This window comes from Syngnathus typhle, linkage group LG9, assembly GCF_033458585.1.
Source record: "Syngnathus typhle isolate RoL2023-S1 ecotype Sweden linkage group LG9, RoL_Styp_1.0, whole genome shotgun sequence".
Lineage (NCBI taxonomy): Eukaryota > Metazoa > Chordata > Actinopteri > Syngnathiformes > Syngnathidae > Syngnathus > Syngnathus typhle.
The window spans coordinates 13,609,433-13,627,811 of NC_083746.1; the positions used below are offsets into that span (position 1 = coordinate 13,609,433).

An 18,379-nucleotide genomic window follows, 5' to 3' on the forward strand; every position below is an offset into this window, starting at 1 on the left:
TATAAAATGATCAGAACTGACCAAAGTTCGATCTAACGCATTGGTACTACTTACCTATGTTTCCCTTCCATATCGATCCGTAGATTTACTCGAAACATTAACAGAGCAGCCTATTTTTACATGAAATAGCCTCGCGCGTATAGCAGCTATCGTTATAGCATTAGCCATCCGCAAAAAAAAACATGACCCTCAGCTCGCAATCTCCCATGAGCCTCAGCAAAGTGTAAACAAACAATCGCGTCTCTCAAACGATCTCCTATAAAATGATCAGAACTGACTAAAGTTCGATCTAACGCATTGGTACTACTTACCTATGTTTCCCTTCCATATCGATCGGTAGATTTACTCGAAACATTAACGGAGCAGCCTATTTTGAAATGAAATAGCCTCGCGAGTACAACAGCTATTCGGTGACGCCCCCTGACTACAGTTACCATAATGCTGGGAAGCGATGCGACCTCGTAATTTACTAGTCGTACTAAAACGTACTAAAACATTTTGGCAGAGCACTGTGTACAACCAGTATGGATCAACAAATTCATCACTTGATCCATATATAAGGCGCACCGGGCTATAAGGCGCACTGTTGACTTTTGATAAAAAATTAGGTTTTTAGGTGCGCCTTATAGGGCGGAAAATAATAATAATAAATAATAAATAGTTATTACCGTTTTTTTCCGTGTATAATGCGCGAAATTTAACTAATTTATTGTCCTAAAATCTGGGTACATGGGTACAATTTTTTTTTATTTTTTTTTTTTTTTTTAAGAAAATCATGGTACAACAAAACCAACAACAGGACTGACCGACAAAGACGTGGAACAAAAAGACAGGGTGACATTACCAAAGACAAGAACAGAAACCAGACAGACATCATGACAGTAACACATGCAATGATCCGACGGTGAGCGAGGGGCAGACAGGACTTAAATACAAAACACGTTACATTGATTGAGGTGACACAGGAAGGGAGGGGCGACGCAAACAGAAACTATGGCAACCTAGACACATAGCAAAACTGGGGACGAGACATGACAAATCTCCCTCGAAATAAAACTTGAAATCACCTTTCTTCTTGTTTGTTGTCAATTGCGCATCGCATTCAGCCATCCTGCCCAACAAACTTAGTCAGTAAAATTCATAATTGATGACACATCGTTTGATGCGATGGTGCAATCCTTCATGGTGTGTTATTGTGAAATGTTGTTTGGTTTTTAATCTCCATCGCAAACCGGATATCATACGGAGGCCGCCATTACAGATGCGCAGAATGAATGCGCAAGACACGTCAGCTATATAAAGAGCAAGAGTTGTTTTCTTCCTATTAGTTTCAATTCACAGTTTAATTAGCAGTTTCAATCAACAAAATGCGTATTACAGGTAATATTTTATTTCACAACACTTTGCCTTGTTCCTTTCGTCTCTGCTGTTCACTTCAAACACGCTCCATACGACCGCAATGCTCTCGTATCAGACACTTGCTCGATCACCTGATCGTTTGCTGTCACAATGTACCCTACACAAACCCGAAACATTTGTTGCGGCTCCGAGTCACGACGAGGGGCAAGTTTTGGTTTCCAAGGGTGTTTTTATTCCTCTTCAACGTCTCTCCCATACAGAGCCGCCTTTTTCACGTCCGCACGCCTTTTTCACATGTCCGCACTGATCGCGGTGGTGCCTTTACGGGCAGTCGGAGAAATCAACGCCAACAAAAAAAAATTACATCCAGCCTAGTTAAGACCATACCAAAGACTATAAAAATGGGACCCAACGTCTCCCTGCGTGTGTGACGATCATTGGGATTTAAAAAAATATATTATACATGGGTACAGGCTTTTTTCCAGCATCAACATGCCATTTTTAGGGTGCGTATTATACATGGGGGCGCTTTATACACGGAAAAATACGGTATTTATTGTTTGTGCCTTGTTTTTATTTTGTGTCGTCTACTTGTATGTCTATATGTCTCGTCATCGTGGGATAGAGGAAACGGAATTTCGGTTTCTTTGTGTGTCATGACATATGAAGGGATTGACAATAAAGCAGACTTTGACTTTGACATCCAAAAACAGTGTCAGAAACAGGTGTGAAGCAGCATAAGTACTGTGCCAGATTTCACTGTTAGTAACTTTAACGCAGTTATAACAATCATCATAGTTGAGTACATCATCCAGAACTGAAAAACTATAACAGTGTTAGTAACGCCGTTACTTCAAACGCCGTTAGTCACAACACTGGTGTTCAGTAGCATATTTTAAGTAACTGTTGCAATATAAAAATATGCGGGTTAAAAAAAAAATCCCTCTCAGTAACTCATAGTAATGTTCACAATCAGTGAACAGAGTTCATTTGTGAGGAATGTTCTGAGGTGAAAAGAATGTCAGACAGAGTGATGAGTTTGAAGCTGGAAATCCCAGGTGTGATGTTCAATATTGTCATTGGTTATGCTCCACAAGTAGGACGTGAATTAGAAGAGAAGAAGAAATTCTGGAGTCAGCTGGATGAGGTGATGCAGAAGTGAGTGGATAGTGACTGGTGCAGACTTCAATGGACTTGTTTGTGCAGGCAACAGAGATGATGAGGAAGTTATGGGCAGGTTTGGTATCCAGGATAAGAACGTAGAAAAAAAGATGATGATCACCTTTGCAAAAATAATGGAAATGGCTGTAGTGAATACTTTCTTCCAGAAGAGGGAGGAACATTTGGTGACCTACAAGAGCGGAGGTAGGAGCACACAGATGGATCACATGTTGTGTAGATGATGCAATCTGAAGGAAATCAGTGACTGCAAAGTGGTGGCAGGTGAGAGTGTAGCCAGACTGAATGGTGGTGTGTAGCATGACCCTGGTGGTGAGGAAGAGGAAGATGAAGACGACAAAGGCAGAACAGAGGATGACGTGGCGGAAACTAAAAAAGGTAGTTTTGTGTAGCTTTCAGGGAGGAGTTGAGACAGGCCCTGGGTTATCATGAGGCACTTCCAGATGACTGGACAACAAGAGCTAACGTGATCAGTGAGACAGGTACTTGGTGTGTCTTCTGGAAGGAAAGTCGATAAGGAGACTTGGTAGTGGAATGATGAAGTGCAGGAGTGCATACGTGGCAAGAGTATGCTAGCTAAGAAGAAGTGGGACACCAAGAGGACTTACTGAGAGAGTAAACAGGGATACAGGGAGATACAGCGTAAGGCAAAAGCAGAGGTGGCAAAGGCCAAACAAAGAGCATATCTGTATGCCAGATTGGAGAGTGAGGAGGGTGAGAAAGATTTATACAGGTTAGCGAGGCAGAGAGAAAGAGATGAGAAGGATGTGCAGCAGGTTAGGTTGATTAAAGATAGAGATGGAAATGTTTTGACAGACACTGGAAGTGTGATAGGAAAATGGAAAGAGTACTTTCCAAAGAATTGATTTTTTTAAACACTTTTTAAACGCCTGCTTTCCAAAGCCAACCTCTGAATATGACGCTGAGCGCGCACTCAACTTCTTTAGTCGACCATGGCGAGGCCTGTTTTGAATGGTCTTAGCTACCGTGCTACAGCTCAGTTTCAGGGTGTTGGCAATCTTCTTATAGCTTAGGCCATCTTTATATAGAACAGCCATTCTTTTTTTTAGATCCTCAGAGAGTTCTTTGCCATGAGGTGCCATGTTGAACTTCCTGTGACCACTATCAGTGAAAATACCTAATTTAATACACCTAATCCCCAATCACACCTAACACCACGGTACACCAACTAGTCGCATTACACAGGGAGGAAAAATGCCTAATTGGTCCCAATTTTGGCTTAATTTTGAGATTTCCAGTTGGAGTGTAGTCATTTTTGTTGCCAGCATTTTACACATTTGTTGTTGTATTTTGAGTTACTTCAAAGTAACAATAAATTTACTTTGCTATCCAAGCTCTACAGTGACTACTTAACATTGGATCAAAGTGTGATTTCTTTAGTGTTGTCCCATGACAAGATATACTTAAAACATTGCAGAAATGAGAGGGGTGTACTCAGTTTTGTGAGATACTGTAGGTGAGGGTAGGAGCATAGATCAACTGGTAAATTGAGAGCTTCGCCTTTTGGCTGAGCTCTCCCTTCACCACGACGGACCGGTACAGAGTCCGCATCACAGCAGACGCTGCACTGATCAGCCTGTCGATCTCACGCGCCATCCTGCTCCCGCTCATGAACAAGACCCCAAGATAATTGAACTCCTCCACTTGGGGCAGGATCTCATCCCTGATCCGGAGAGGGCATTCCACCCTTTTCCGACCGAGGACCATGGACTCGGATTTGGAAGTGCTGACCCTCATCCCGACCGCTTCACACTCGGCTGCAAACCACTCCAGTGAGAGCTGGAGATCACGGCCTGAAGAAGCCAACAGCACCACGTCCTCTGCAAAAAGCAGAGACGCGATGCTGAGGTCCCCAAACCGGACCTCTTCAACGCCTCGGCTGCGCCTAGAAATTCTGTTCAAAAAAATTATGAACAGGATCGGTGACAAAGGGCAGCCTTGGCGGAGTCCAACCCTCAGATTTGGAGGTGCTGACTTTCATCCCAACCGCTTCAGACTCTGCTGCGAACCGCTCCAGTGAGAGCTGGAGAGCACGGATTTAGGAAGCCAACAGCACCGCATCATCTGCAAACAGCAGAGATTTAAGCACCGAAGCACCCCCCACAGAACTTTCTAAGGGACACTGGTCGAACGCCTTCTCCAGGTCCACAGAACACGTGGAGTGGTTGAGCAAACTCCCATGCACCCTCGAGGATCCTGCCAAGGGTTTAGAGCTGGTCCACTTTTCCACGGCCACAAAGAAAACCACACTGCTCCTCCTGAATCCGAGATTCGCCCTCCCGACAGACCCTCCTCTCCAGCACCCCTTAATAGACCTTACCAGGTAGGCTGAGGAGTGTGATTCCTCTATAGTTGGAACACACCCTCCGGTCCTTCTTCTTAATCCCAGTCAGCCAGTCCAGATGCGTGTCAGCCAGGACAGCCCTACAACATCCAGAGCCTTTAAGAAATCCGGGCGGATCTCATCCAAACCCGGGGCCATGCCTCCGAGGAGCTTTTTAACTACCTCTGCGACTTTGACCCCAGAGATTGTAGTCCACCACAGATTCTCCAGGCCCTGCTTCCGCAATGGAAGGCGTGTCGGTGAAATTGAGGAAGTCGTCAATGTTTTCTCCCCACCGACTCAAAACGTCCCGAGTCGCGGTCGGTAGCACACCGTCTCCACTGTAAACAATGTAAACAGTGAAGTTTGGGTGGGGGGGCGACTTATACTCAGGAGCGACTTGTATATGTTTTCTTTCACAAATTTTTACTTGATCATTAACACATCACTTACTTACAAGTATAGTTGACCTCTTCACATGTTATTTTTAGTATAGTTGATCACTTCACATGCCTTGATATCTTTATCTTGAACATAGTCAAAACATGAAAAATAGAGAGGAAAAAAATCAAATAAAGTAATTAACACTTTAAAGCCCCATATCCTCTGGACATGTCCTCTGTCACCAGGATGACGTAAAGGACGAGAAATTTGATCGATGGATTTAATGATTTGGAGTGACACACATGGTTTGATAATATTGTTGTTCATGTGATAGTTATTTAAAATATAGTTGTATGGGCCTGTGGAATAAATTGAACTGCGGCGCGGCACACGGCATTGTTGACAAAGGACGATCAATGGATTTAATGAATTGGAGTGACACAGATGGTTTTATAAACGTGTTATTTATGTAATAGTTTTTTTTAAATAACTGAATGTTACGTCAGGCCTGTTCTCAGCTCCTTGTTTGTGTTTGTCACGTCAAAGTCAAAGTCAGCTTTATTGTCAATCTCTTCACATGTCAAGACACACAAAGAAACCGAAATTACGTTTCCTCTATCCTACGGTGACGAGACATATTACACAATAGACATACAAGTAAACGACACAATATAAAAACAAGAAGGCACAAACAATAAATAATAAGAATGATGAATAAATAATAAATAAACAGATTACACAATAAATAAGAGGAGCAAAACGGAGCCAGTGTGCATACAGCAGACAGTAAGCGTAGCGCAAAAGTACAGGACGCTACGCAGAAAGAGGAAGCGAGTTCAGGATCCTAACAGCCTGGAGTATGAAGCTGTTGTTGAGTCTGTTGGTGCGGGAGCGCACGCTCCTATACCTCTTCCCAGAGGGCAGAAGCTCAAACAAAGAGTGATTTATAGGCCAAAAATTACGCTAAGTTAATTTATATTCGTGAACACATTTTTAGTTACCGTTTTTTTCCATGTATAATGCGCAAAATTTAACTAATTTATTGTCCTAAAATCTGGGGTTCGCGTTATACATGGGTACAAAAAACAAAAAAAAAACATTTTTTTTTTTTTTTTTTAATCTGGATATGATACGGAGGCTGCCATTACAGATGCGCTTTCTTCCCTAATGTTCACTTCAAACACGCTTCATACGAACACAATGCTCTCGTATCAGACGCCTGCTCGTTTGCTGTCACAATGTACCCTACACAAATCCGAAACATTTCTTCGCTATCGAGTTTGCTAGCACATGCGCAGTGATACTGACCGGCAGAATAATATTTTTTCTGAAATAATTTTACGTTTACGGACTTAAGTAGGAGTCCAAATTTGGGTGCGTAATATACATGGGTACAGGCTTTTTTCCAGCATCAACATGCCCTTTTTAGGGTGCGTATTATACATGGGGGCGCATTATACATGGAAAAAAACGGTATGTATATTTTTATTTCCTTGCAAGAGATTATTACAAGAAAGATTAATATAAATTAATAGTGTTCTGCATATAGTATTTGAGTTTTGAAAGGGTTCATGCCTTATTGGTGGTCACTGTTTACTGTTTATCGTTTTTGTTTCTATATGCAATATTTGAAACATAAATGTGTCTGTCAGGTACATTGCTACAAGTTGTTTAACTTTAATAAATCAAACACTGATGGGACAATCCTGTACCTCTTTCTTTTCAACCAGAAATGTGCTGCGCTGGTCAGGGGGTACTTGGCTGAAAAAATATTTCAAAGGGGGTACATCACTGAAAAAAGGTTGTGAACCACTGCTCTAGGCAATTGTTCACTTCCGAAATATTGTTAACAATGGTTGGTTATTTGTTAATGTCACAATGGCTTTTATTTAGCTTATATGTGGGACCTTTGCTTCAATCTTTTTTCATGATATTCTCTTCTCTGCTTTTTTGTTTTAGACATCCGTCCATCACACAAAGGAGGCCCTGATTGTTGTGCCCCACAAAACATCCTTGTCTTCCCTCGTAATTAGACCAACACTGTATTTTCCATGTGAAGAGAAGGACCGTCAATTGTCAGATCTTCAAGATGGAGAAAGGACTTCAAGAAATGAAAGTGGTTACAAAATTCGTTTAAATTCTAACCTACCATCTTTGTCATCATCATCTCCTTCCCTTCTATTCTCATATCAGCCTGGATCACGGTTAAACAACACTTCAAACTCCATTTTTTTATCTTTCGATGTTTTTAGTCCCCTGCCTCAAACATGCATTTGGAATGACAGACTTTTAAATGCTGCATCAAAACATACATCCACAACAACAGGCTCACTTTCTGATACTCTTGTGAACTCAAACCACAGTCCATTTTTAGACCAAGCTAGTTACATGGCTGAGAGGATACAGCCAATTGAGGTCGAAAACTGGGAGGATGAAAAAAGAGACAACCAAGATGTTAATCTCAGCTCTCTAATTTTGGGTAGGTATGTGGAGGAATGGGATAAAACCATTTCTGACCAATCAAATGTGGATACAATTGATTTGGAAGAACATGACAGGAATTCAGCGATGCTGCCAGAAACCTGGGACACCAAAGAGGCACACATTCAAAGCACCTTCTGCTCTGATGATGAACAGCAACAAGATGTACAGTTTTCATACATGAGGCGCTAATTTTCTGTCATATAGGACATATTGTACTATACACAGAGTTGCCAAATGTTACAAATGGACAATACTGTAACACAGGTGTCAACACAGAATAAGACACTAATCATAGGCTGTGAATAAGCTACGCTTTTGACATTATCATGAAGGGAGGAGAACGATGGAGACCATGCTAATTGCCAAGCTTTTGTGACATGTTGTAAAGCACCAAAATTAGTGATTTCCCACCTCTTGTGTTTTATCCTATTTTGTAATACAGTAATCCATTTATTGCAGTTTAACTACTTCGCAGATTTTTTTTCCAAATTAAAAAAACAATTAAAATTCTGAATAAAACTTCAAATTTGGAGAATTATGGCACAAAAGGTGCCCACACGCCAGCAGAAGGCAGGGAGTGCCCACACAATTGCAGTGCATACACATATTTACAGTGTTGTAACCTTGTTATAGAAATATTGTTACAATAATAAAAGAGGATGTTCAGACGGTTTGATCGCAGCTTTTATGATAACAAAACAAGCATCAGAAAAACACATGCAAACAGAAGTTGCTGGTGGCCACAACTCACGGCCATGCCCTTCACACACCAACTGATTGCCCAGCTAACATGCCCGCACAACCCACCCGCATGACGTCACTTCTCACTCCTGGCCCCGCACTCAGACGCCCAGATACAACAAACAAATAATACAGGACATTACACTGCCCTCCCCTTTATAAAAACCCTCGACCCAAGGGGTCAACACAAAAAGTCATCCAGCCGTCGTGCCAGCTGAGCAGGGACAACACTGGCGGAATCTGGGGAACATGAATCCACCGCACGTCCCAAAGTGGCGGGTGAAGCCGACCCCGCCTCAAATGCCCAATGCCCCGGTACGGAGCCAACCTGTCTCGGTGCAGGGAAATCAGTGCATCTGCCCCTAGGGGGAACCGCCACTCGGTAGACCACATCCTCCACCCGCTGAAGCACCCTGCACGGGCCATCCCAATGGCTGTCCAACTTCTTCCATTTGGGTGTGTACACCCAAACTAGCTCATCAATCTGGAAGTTCCGCCCCTTGCTCCGCACGTTGTAGTTCCGCTTCTGGCGCACACTGGCTTTCTCCAGCTGGTCCTGGGCGGATGCATGCGACGCGTCCAAACGGTCCTGCAGTCTCCGGGCATACTCCAGCCCCGGTTGGTCCTCAGAATCACCAGGTGGCCTCCCGAACGGCAACTCCGCCGGCGTCCTGATTTCCCGGCCCAGCATCAGCAGAGCAATTCGTGGAACTTTGATCGGTCGAACGATAAGCTATCAGCACAAGCAGAATGTGTCGGTCCCAGTCATGTTGGTGATTGGAAATGAGGATGGGGAGCTGCTGCTGCATGGTGCGGTTAAACCGTTCCACAAGGCCATCACTCTGCGGATGCAAAGGGGTGCTGCGTGTCTCCTGCATGTCCAGAATCTCACAAAGCGCAGCAAAAACCTTGGACTCGAAATTTCGGCCTTGGTCACTGTGGAGAATGTCAGCAGTTCCAAACCGACAGCATGTCAGCCATTGTCTCTGCCTCCTGATCTGGACGTGCGTATACCTCTGGCCACTTGAAGTAATCCATCGCACACAGCACATAACGGTTCCCTCTGTCCGTCACGGGAAAAGGACCCATGATGTCCACAGCAACCCTTTCCATGGGCGCCCCAACCCTCTGTTGCTGAAGCGGTGAATGTGACTGGGCCTGTGGCCCCTTGTAGCCTGCACACTCATCACAACGCTGGCAGAAGTCCTCCACGTCTCGACAATGGTGACCCCAGTAGAACCCTTGCCACAGCCGTCCGAGAGTCTTCGCACTGCCAAAGTGTCCCGAACCAGTGCCCGCCTGTTGGGAAAAATAGACTTTTTATCATTGGATTCTATGTATCTACTTATGTGTGCAAGATTTTCTGTAGTATGTGACAGTTTGGCCTCGTGATAATGACTTGGGAGCATATGGCTGGCTAAGGAACTCGTGTCTGGAGTCACGAGTCGTGCTATACAATAAGCCCCATTGTTAGCTATCCATACACAGGACATGAGGTTGTCATGCGATAAGCTGAAGCAGACAAACGTCCTGTTTAAGTGGAGATCATGAGACCGCCACAAGGGTATCCGTCCCATTTGTCTAGCTAAAGTCACGAGCCGACCATACCGCTTCTGTCCGAGATATGTCCTTCCTGTCTAAAGAAGCAATGCATTCATGTACACTTGCCCCATTGTTTGTTCCTCAATAAAAGGCACGACCAAACTGAGGGAAGGCGCAGATCCCATCCACATTCGCTGTGGCTGGGGTGTGTCCTTCTGCAGGAGTCGCACGCCAAAAAAGACATATCCCGCCTCTGTGAGATTCTGTTCAGATAAATGTTGTGAACCCAACATTCTGTGGTGGCCCGTACGGGGATTCATGAAAATCTGCTTGCTGACCCGAGGAGTGTTGAAGACGCCGAATCCGTGCACGGCAGAGGTCATCACAGGACCCTGAAGGAAAGCCCTGGGGAGCGATGTTTATCCACCAGGCCCGCGAAGTCCAGTTCAGCACCTCTCGGCGGCGACGATTAACGGAATCTTTAAGAGAAATCTTTCAGAGATTCGGTGAGACCTCTTTGTTGGCTGCGTGGTTGGGGTATTTTAGTCCCCGGAAAAAAGGGTACCCGGGTAAGGGCGGCGGAGTCCTTGTTGTGAATTCCAAGTGATAGGAATTCGGTCTACAGATGGAACTTATAGATGTAAATACACCTCGTTGTGTTAAAAAAAAATCCGCAGTGTAAATGTGTGTGTGAATGGTAGCACGTATGTGCTGCATGTAATATAGTGGGAAGAAATAACGAATTTCTGTCAGGAATTACCACAGAAAGTCGTTATCCCACTAAAGAAACATTCCAGCTTTAGAAATCCCTAAGATTTGACAGTTGGACTAAATTCATTTAAATCAGGGGGCCGTCAAAGTGTTATTGACAATATATAAGGAGATGAGAAGTATACATGTTAAATAAGTTACCAAACTTGAGGCAAGTGTCATTAAGAACGATGAGGCCGCAAGTATGTTTGTCAGACAATGAAGCCACAGTGCGCGAGCGCACTGTTAAACAGAGGAGCCTGAGGCAAAAAGCTCTTTCTGCTCCTATGCAAAACATGCATCTAAAATACCTGAAACTCCCCCATATAATAGCAGAATATGTCATGGTCAGTCAATTAGAACTCCTGTACAAACAAGAAGCATGACAAGAGCTGTTAAATTTCCCCAAAGTATAAACGATGCTGATGTATGCTATGCGAATGATACAGGTGTCAAACCTTATTGAAAGATAAGGCCACTAATATGAAAAAATAAAAATAGTAAAACCAACACATCAAATAAAGGTAGACGTTTGCGCAGCGCTGTTTGTTGATGTTGTTTATGTATTTTGTCTTTATTGTGGGCCCTTGTCTTGTCCTTGTGTTCTTTGTATGTTTCTGTGTGTCTATGTGTTAAAATTATGAAATTGGCTAAAATAGTGTGCAAGGAAATTTACTAGACTGCGGTCTATTTGATTTGTACCATGACACAAAAAAGCAAAATGATTTTGAGACTAGAAGATGCTATTTCTGGAGAAATTGCATGTGAAGGCGTGAAAAATTAATAAATACTTAGAGGATGCAACAGAATGATGTTGGAGTAGAATTGAATCAGTTGGAAAAATGTAGAAATTAAAGGTGAAAAAAATTAATTTTGTGAAATTTTGCAGAAAATTTAATCAATCAATCTTTTATTGGCCAAGTTTGAGCATGCCATACAAAGGATTAATAAATTAACTGAAAACATAATTTTTTAATTTTGCAATTTTGGGAATGTTGAAAACTTTCCCCGGTGTGACTTGAATAGGCTGAATGATGTGAATTTCAAACTGGGACAATGTAAATCTGAAACGTGGAATGTGCCATTAGGAATGAATGGAAGAAAAATTGCCATAAATTTGCAAATTTTGTGGAAATGAAAAGCTGATGGAATCAAATGAATGCAAGCATCTCTCGCGTGAAATTTTGGAATATGTCAAGATTGGAATGAGTGGGTTGTTTTATCAATAACCTTGAGACGGGACAAATTAAAATGAGTAATGTGAATTGAAAATAATGTACGACTGTGTGAACAGCTTGCAAGAGAGCTTGAGGAGAGTGAGACCAGTATATATGGAGGCTGTGTGCGTGCGTGCGTGCGTGCGAGAGAGAGCGCGAGAGAGAGCGCGCGAGCGCGAGAGAGAGCGCGCGAGAGCGTGCGAGAGCGCGCGCGAGCGAGAGAGAGCGCGCGCGAGCGAGAGAGAGCGCGCGCGAGCGAGAGAGAGCGCGCGCGAGCGAGAGAGAGCGCGCGCGAGCGAGAGAGAGCGCGCGCGAGCGAGAGAGAGCGCGCGAGCGAGAGAGAGCGCGCGAGCGAGAGAGAGCGCGCGAGCGAGCAGGAATGAATGAAGATACAGGTTGACGTTGGTGGAGACTGCTATGGGAAAATTAGCAGAACAACTTTGATGAAAGAGTGATCTTGAGCAAATTTAATGCTAAGAAAGGTAAATAGGGTTTATTTCACAGTGGTTGACTGATTATCATAAATTGAATGGCTGGTTTTACGCTTTCATCTAAAAGTCAAGTTTTGGTCTACATTGATGATAATTGCTTTTGAAACAAGGAAAGCCTGGGGATGAGATTCCTTTCTCCTCATGCAGCATTTAGGCCTGAGAGGAAATGAAGTCAAGTAACAGAAGTTACGATGAGTAAAAACAGAAGTAAACTATGTTGGTTTACTCTCAGCGAAAGGGAGAACAGTGCAATGAGGCAGGAAACAGGCTATATTAGAGACACCACGACCTGTCACAAAGAACAACTTATGGGTTTTTTTCTGTGATTGCTGCAGAGCTTGGGCTCCACATTATGCTGAAATTGCTAAGCCACTGACAGGAGTGGCTCATGGACAGCCGTTAGCAGTCGAAGATACATTCGCGTGGACACCAAAAGTAGAAGCATTGACAAATTGAAAATGACATTAGTTCGGACAACAAAGGGTGCGATAATGGATAAGGTGTTATTGACCACGTCAGCAACGAAACTGTTTTGCCAAAATGATTTTTTTTAAGGCAAACCCAATTGTGTCACTTATGTGACAACAGGGGGGGATGAGTTATTAGTTACCTTCGGTTTAGATTCTTAAGTGAAATTAAAAAAAAAAAAAAACGTCCTATTTGTGTGAAACATGATCCACACGGGAACCTAAAAGAAACTATATGAAAATCACCCCCACTTCAGAAGGGTTAACACCTGTTGAAAACAAAGTGGAAAATGTGTTCAAGTTATACTATGTGGTGCTGCAATGGCAGTAGAATCGTCAGCAGATGTTAACTTGTTCCATCCCACAGACCTGTTTGTACCACATGCTGTTGATGTGTTGTTACTTCAAAGTAAAATGAATATGCTGTCTCCAGCCAGACATTTGTCTTGTACAGCTCTGTTATTGTCACAAACCAGACCAGAGCGTGTACTCTAGAAGATGGACAAGACCTAATTGTATACACAGACAGCTAGTATGCATTTTCAACAGTGTTTTACTTTACAAATAATGGGAAAGGTGTGGAACGATAACTTCAACAGGAAAGCAAATAACATGCACAATTTCTAATCCAGCTCCTCCAGGCAGTAATGTTGCCCACAAAGCTTGCAATTTGCAAATGTGAGGCACACACACGGAGGAAAGATTTTGTATCACTAGGCAATGCCTTTGCAGATAAAATAGCAAAGGAAGCTGCTATAGGCAAATACGGAACCTCAGACCTATTTCTGAGATTGCCGTCAGAAAAGGAAGAACTAATAAATACACAGATCTTGCATGATATTCAACATTTAGCCCCTAAACAAGAACAGAAAATGTGGATTGCTAAAGGTGCACATCTGACAGACAAAGACATACGTTGTAAATAATAAGCTTGCTCTCCCTAAATCCCTTTTTAGAGCAGCTGCAATTTCGACACACGGAAGTACTCATGTGTCGACAGGGGGGATGCAGGAGCTAATATCACAACACTTTACAACGTATGGTTTCAATTTGTACTCAAAGCTTTTTGTAGAGCGGGTGAAGTCTGTATAAAAAATAATCCACAAGGGAATGTAAAACCAAAAAGAGGAAAATTCCCAGAACCGACATATCAGTTCCAAATGTCGCGTATGGACTTCATAGAACTAAACAGGTGTGGACTGTACAAATACTGTTTAGTCCTAATCGATGCCTTTTCAAGGTGGACAGAAATAATCCCAGCAAAGAAGGCAGATGCTATAACAGTAGCAAAGGCTATCTGCAAGACCATCATTCCCAGTTATGGGATCCCAGAGACCATTTATAGTGACAACGGACCACATTTTGTCAATACGGTCATTAACCAAATGCATGGCAGAAACGGGAAGACCATGGCCCGAATGTCTAGATTTTATAAAACTCTATATGAGGATTATGCCCTGTGGCAAGGTTTTAACCCCTTATGAGATCGCAATACTAAGGGCTTTTGGGTTTAATCCCCTCAAAGGACTCAGACGGTCGGAAATTAATGAGGCACAACTAACCGCCCATCCCTGTTACAACATCTCAAGGCCATTCACAATAGTGTCAAAAAGTTCTGTCGTCACACCTGCACCAGTGACTCTCAAAGTGAGTGAAACCATCTCACATCCCCTGTGCTTCAGGAGGCGAAAATCCCCACTCCATCATCGAAGGGGGATGGTGGCTCTGTGGTCGCCGAGGCTACGCAGTCCTTCCAGGACAATGGGATGGCACATGTGCCCCCGTATATGTGTCAGATCACACTGTGTTCCTCAGTCTGACACATTTTCAGGAACGTCATCAGCGAAAGACACGTGCAGCTGTTGCCCCCACCTTCCGTCCCTACGACAGTGTCTGGGGCTCAGACGTACCAGATGAATAGAAGACACAAGACACAATATTGGGTCCTCTATTATTTTTGGTGTACATAAATGATTTCTCCATGTCTTGTTCAAATTTTCTCCCTTTGTTATTTGCGGACGATACTAATCTTATTGCCACCCACGGTGATTTTAATTTCCTCATTGCAAGTGTAAATACTGAACTGCACACTGTTACAAAATGGTTCAAAATAAATAAGTTGTCACTCAATATAAAAAAATGTAACTTCATGATCTTCTGCAATATAAATAAATCTTACCCCAAAGAACAGACGAAAATATAAACATAAACAGTAACGAAATCCATCAAGTTGCTAGCACCAAATTCTTAGGAGTTATAGTAGACAAACAATTAAACTGGTCTGAACACATTGATTTGGTTTGCAAAAGATCTATGAAAATGCTAGGTATTTTACGAAAAGTTTGTCCCTTGGTCCATCCTTCTGCTCATCTCACTCTGTATTATAGCTTCCTGTTTCCTTTTCTTAATTACTGCAATACAGTCTGGGCAGCCACATATCCAACATACCTCAACAAATTACTCATCATACAAAAGAAGTTCCTAAGAATGATCTCTTTCTCGAATAGATATGAACCAACGGCACCGCTGTTTAGAAATTATTCACTATTGCCAATTGATAAAGTAAACATTCATCAAACCTGTCTACTCATCCATAAATATATATATAGTAACAACTGTCTTCCAGCCACCTTTTATAATTTCTTCACATTTGTATCTGATCTTCATTCTTATCCAACAAGACAGAGGGACAATCTCCACCCACCTTCCTGTCGAACATCACGCCATCAATATAATATCTCCTTTAGAGGGCCCTCACTCTGGAATGAGCTACCAATCCACATCCGATCCATATCTTCACAGGCTGCTTTTAGAAAGCAGCTGAAATACCACCTTCTCTACTCATGATCCAACTACTTCCATAATTACTCCACCGCACTAAGCTGATTCATACTAAGAACATCAACTTAAACCACAATTTATACTCTGATTCTTCCTTGTTTTTGTTATTTTCTGCTTGCAGTTTCTTCTGTCCCCTCTAAGCTACTCCTACCTGGTGTCTCTTTGATTGTTTCAACATCGCTATGTGACTATTTTGGTCTCTTGTTTCTCATTTTGTATACTGTATTTGTTTATGTATATATGCATGCACATTCGTAGTATGTATGCATGTATAAATATGACGAATTAATATATAGCTTGTTATGCTTTTGTTTAGTTACTTGTGTATGTGTATGTGTATGCATGTATATGTAGGTGTATGTATATGTATATATATGTAGGTGTGCGTGTGTGTGTGCGTGTGTGTATATATATGTATGTAAGTGTATGTATATGTGTATATGGGTATGTATGTATATATATGGGTATGTATGTATATATATGGGTATGTATGTATATATATATATATATATATATATATATATATGTATATGTGTATATATATATATATATATATGTATATATGTATATATGTTTTTTTTTTTAAACACTTGAATGACATTTGACGACACAGCACTTTGTTTGCTTTGTTTGTTTTTGCACTTTGTTTGTACCGGAGTGGAGCTCTTTACAAGCCCTAGGCTTCGTCTCCCTCCTTGCACTGTTATTGCTATAATAATATGTGCTAAACAATAAACTAAACTAAAACTAAAGACTATTCTCCGAATAGAAACTATGGACTACATGTTGAAGACCTTTGCCAATTTTACTCTAGAGGCCCTTACAGGTTACCAGACGGAGCTGCAAGCCCTGAGACTAATGACACTACAGTCCCGAATGGTTTTGGACCTCCTGACTGCCGAAAAAGGAGGTGTGTGTGAAATAGTTGGTACCTCCTGTTGTACCTACATCCCAGGAGAAAATGACACCCACATCGAGTATGCTCTACAAGGACTTCGGAACCTCCGTAGGGCTATGTCCCAGGACGAAACTCCAGCCATGGATGTCCATCCCTTTTGGTAGCTGTTTTACAGGAATTGGAGGCAACTTCTCTTGAAAGTTGCAGTTCTTTTAGTTGCCATACTGTTATTTCTCTGTATTTTACATCATGAGTCATTCCTTGTATTCGTCACATGATGACTAAAATGTTGACATCAGCGTTTGCTGTCCAGAATATCATATTGGTCCAGCGTAAACAAGATGAGTGGGACCACCTTGCGTAAATCACCTACCTTTTTGGTTTTGCTTTTTGATGGTCCAAAACAAAATACATTCCATTATGATGAACATGGCCAGAGCCGAATGGAGAGCTGTAGTTCTGATAAATTCTGGAATGTAAACTTTCATACTTTTTGCTGATACAATACTATATTACTATACAGCATGTTGGCGCTACTTTCGTCACATTTGCCTACTCATTTGACTAATTAGCAAAAGTTTTAGCCAGCATGGCGAACGTTTTAGATAAAAAAAGACGAGGATCATGCAAGGGAAATATACAAGTCAAACGGGATCAGAGACTGCTTCAGATGGGCATGCTTCGAGAGCAGCGTCATCTTACAACTCGGAACACAAAGACGCTCTTAAAGCAATGAGACAGTGAGCGCCCGACGTGCTGCGGTTGCGCGATGGAACTAAATTAAGCTCCCTGTGCACTCAGGTCAACTTAAATTTTGGAAAGTACATCAGGACTTTAAAAATACTTTCTAAATTTCAGCGACGGCTCTGTCACAATAATTCGATCTGCACAGTGCAGTTGCGCGGTCGGCGACGCGCTACGTTTGCGTGTTCGGCGGTGCGCTGCAGTTGCGCAATCAGACAAACTTGAGCTCCCTGCGCACTTAGGTCCACTTGAATTTTGGAAAGTACATTAGGAGTTTAAAAATATTTTCTAAATTTCTGCGACGGCTCTGTCACAATAATGCAACCAGCGCGGTGCAGTTACACGTTCGGTGGTGCGCTGCAGTTGTTACAGTCTTGGAACGGATTAAAAACATTTCTGTTAGGGTTTGCAGAATATCTTCATTGTATGATTATGTTGGAATATAACCTGTAATAATTTAACTAGCTCGTCCTGTCTAGACAAAAGTAGTTGACAAAAGTGCTAAGATCTTTTCAACTGATTGACCAGACGCAGAGGAAGCAATCTAAGTTGCTTTGTTTACAGAAAGTCGTAAAAGGCCCCCTGCTATGCTTTGATCAGCAGGGGAGCGTCTTCACCATATCCTGTGTGTTCCCACACCCCCACTTTCAACCCCACTCTGTTTCTCTCAATAAATAAGCACCTGACGAGGCCTGAGTCAGACTTCATTCGACCATCGCTGTAAGCACAGCGACGAGTGAACTCTCCGCCTGCAGGTGTCTAAAATGACTTGCTTGACTCCTGTGTGGTTCTTGCAAAATAAGTTAGAGTGAGCAACACTTTAACATTTTGGTGCCGAAACCCGGGACCCTCATACCCGCCATCTGGTTGACGGAGGAGGACGTGCTGCATTGTCGACAAGCCAGCGTCCTTTAGGGGGACCTGGAAAAAAAAGTCCT

At 42.6% G+C, this 18,379-nt stretch overlaps 1 protein-coding gene and 1 long non-coding RNA gene across 10 annotated transcripts in view; one reads left to right on the top strand and one right to left on the bottom strand.

Annotated features, from left to right (window-relative positions):
• Nucleotides 1-8,423, top strand: part of LOC133160231 (interferon alpha/beta receptor 2-like) — a 69,517-nt gene extending 61,094 nt beyond the window's left edge. For 7 of the 9 annotated variants that reach the window (XM_061287891.1, XM_061287896.1, XM_061287893.1 and 4 more), the window contains one exon: nucleotides 7,226-8,423. In XM_061287891.1, coding sequence (XP_061143875.1) covers nucleotides 7,226-7,939 — 714 coding nt within the window. In that variant the 3' untranslated portion in view covers nucleotides 7,940-8,423. Of the gene's footprint in view, nucleotides 1-6,996; nucleotides 7,122-7,225 lie in introns of all 9 variants that reach the window. The other 2 variants (XM_061287899.1, XM_061287900.1) reach the window with 2 other exon arrangements.
• Nucleotides 5,807-16,295, bottom strand: LOC133160233 (uncharacterized). Its single transcript, XR_009715828.1, has 2 exons — nucleotides 10,372-16,295; nucleotides 5,807-9,790 (listed from the first exon to the last, which is right to left on the bottom strand). It is a non-coding gene; the product is annotated as an uncharacterized LOC133160233 (long non-coding RNA).
• Between the last annotated feature and the right edge of the window lie 2,084 nt (nucleotides 16,296-18,379).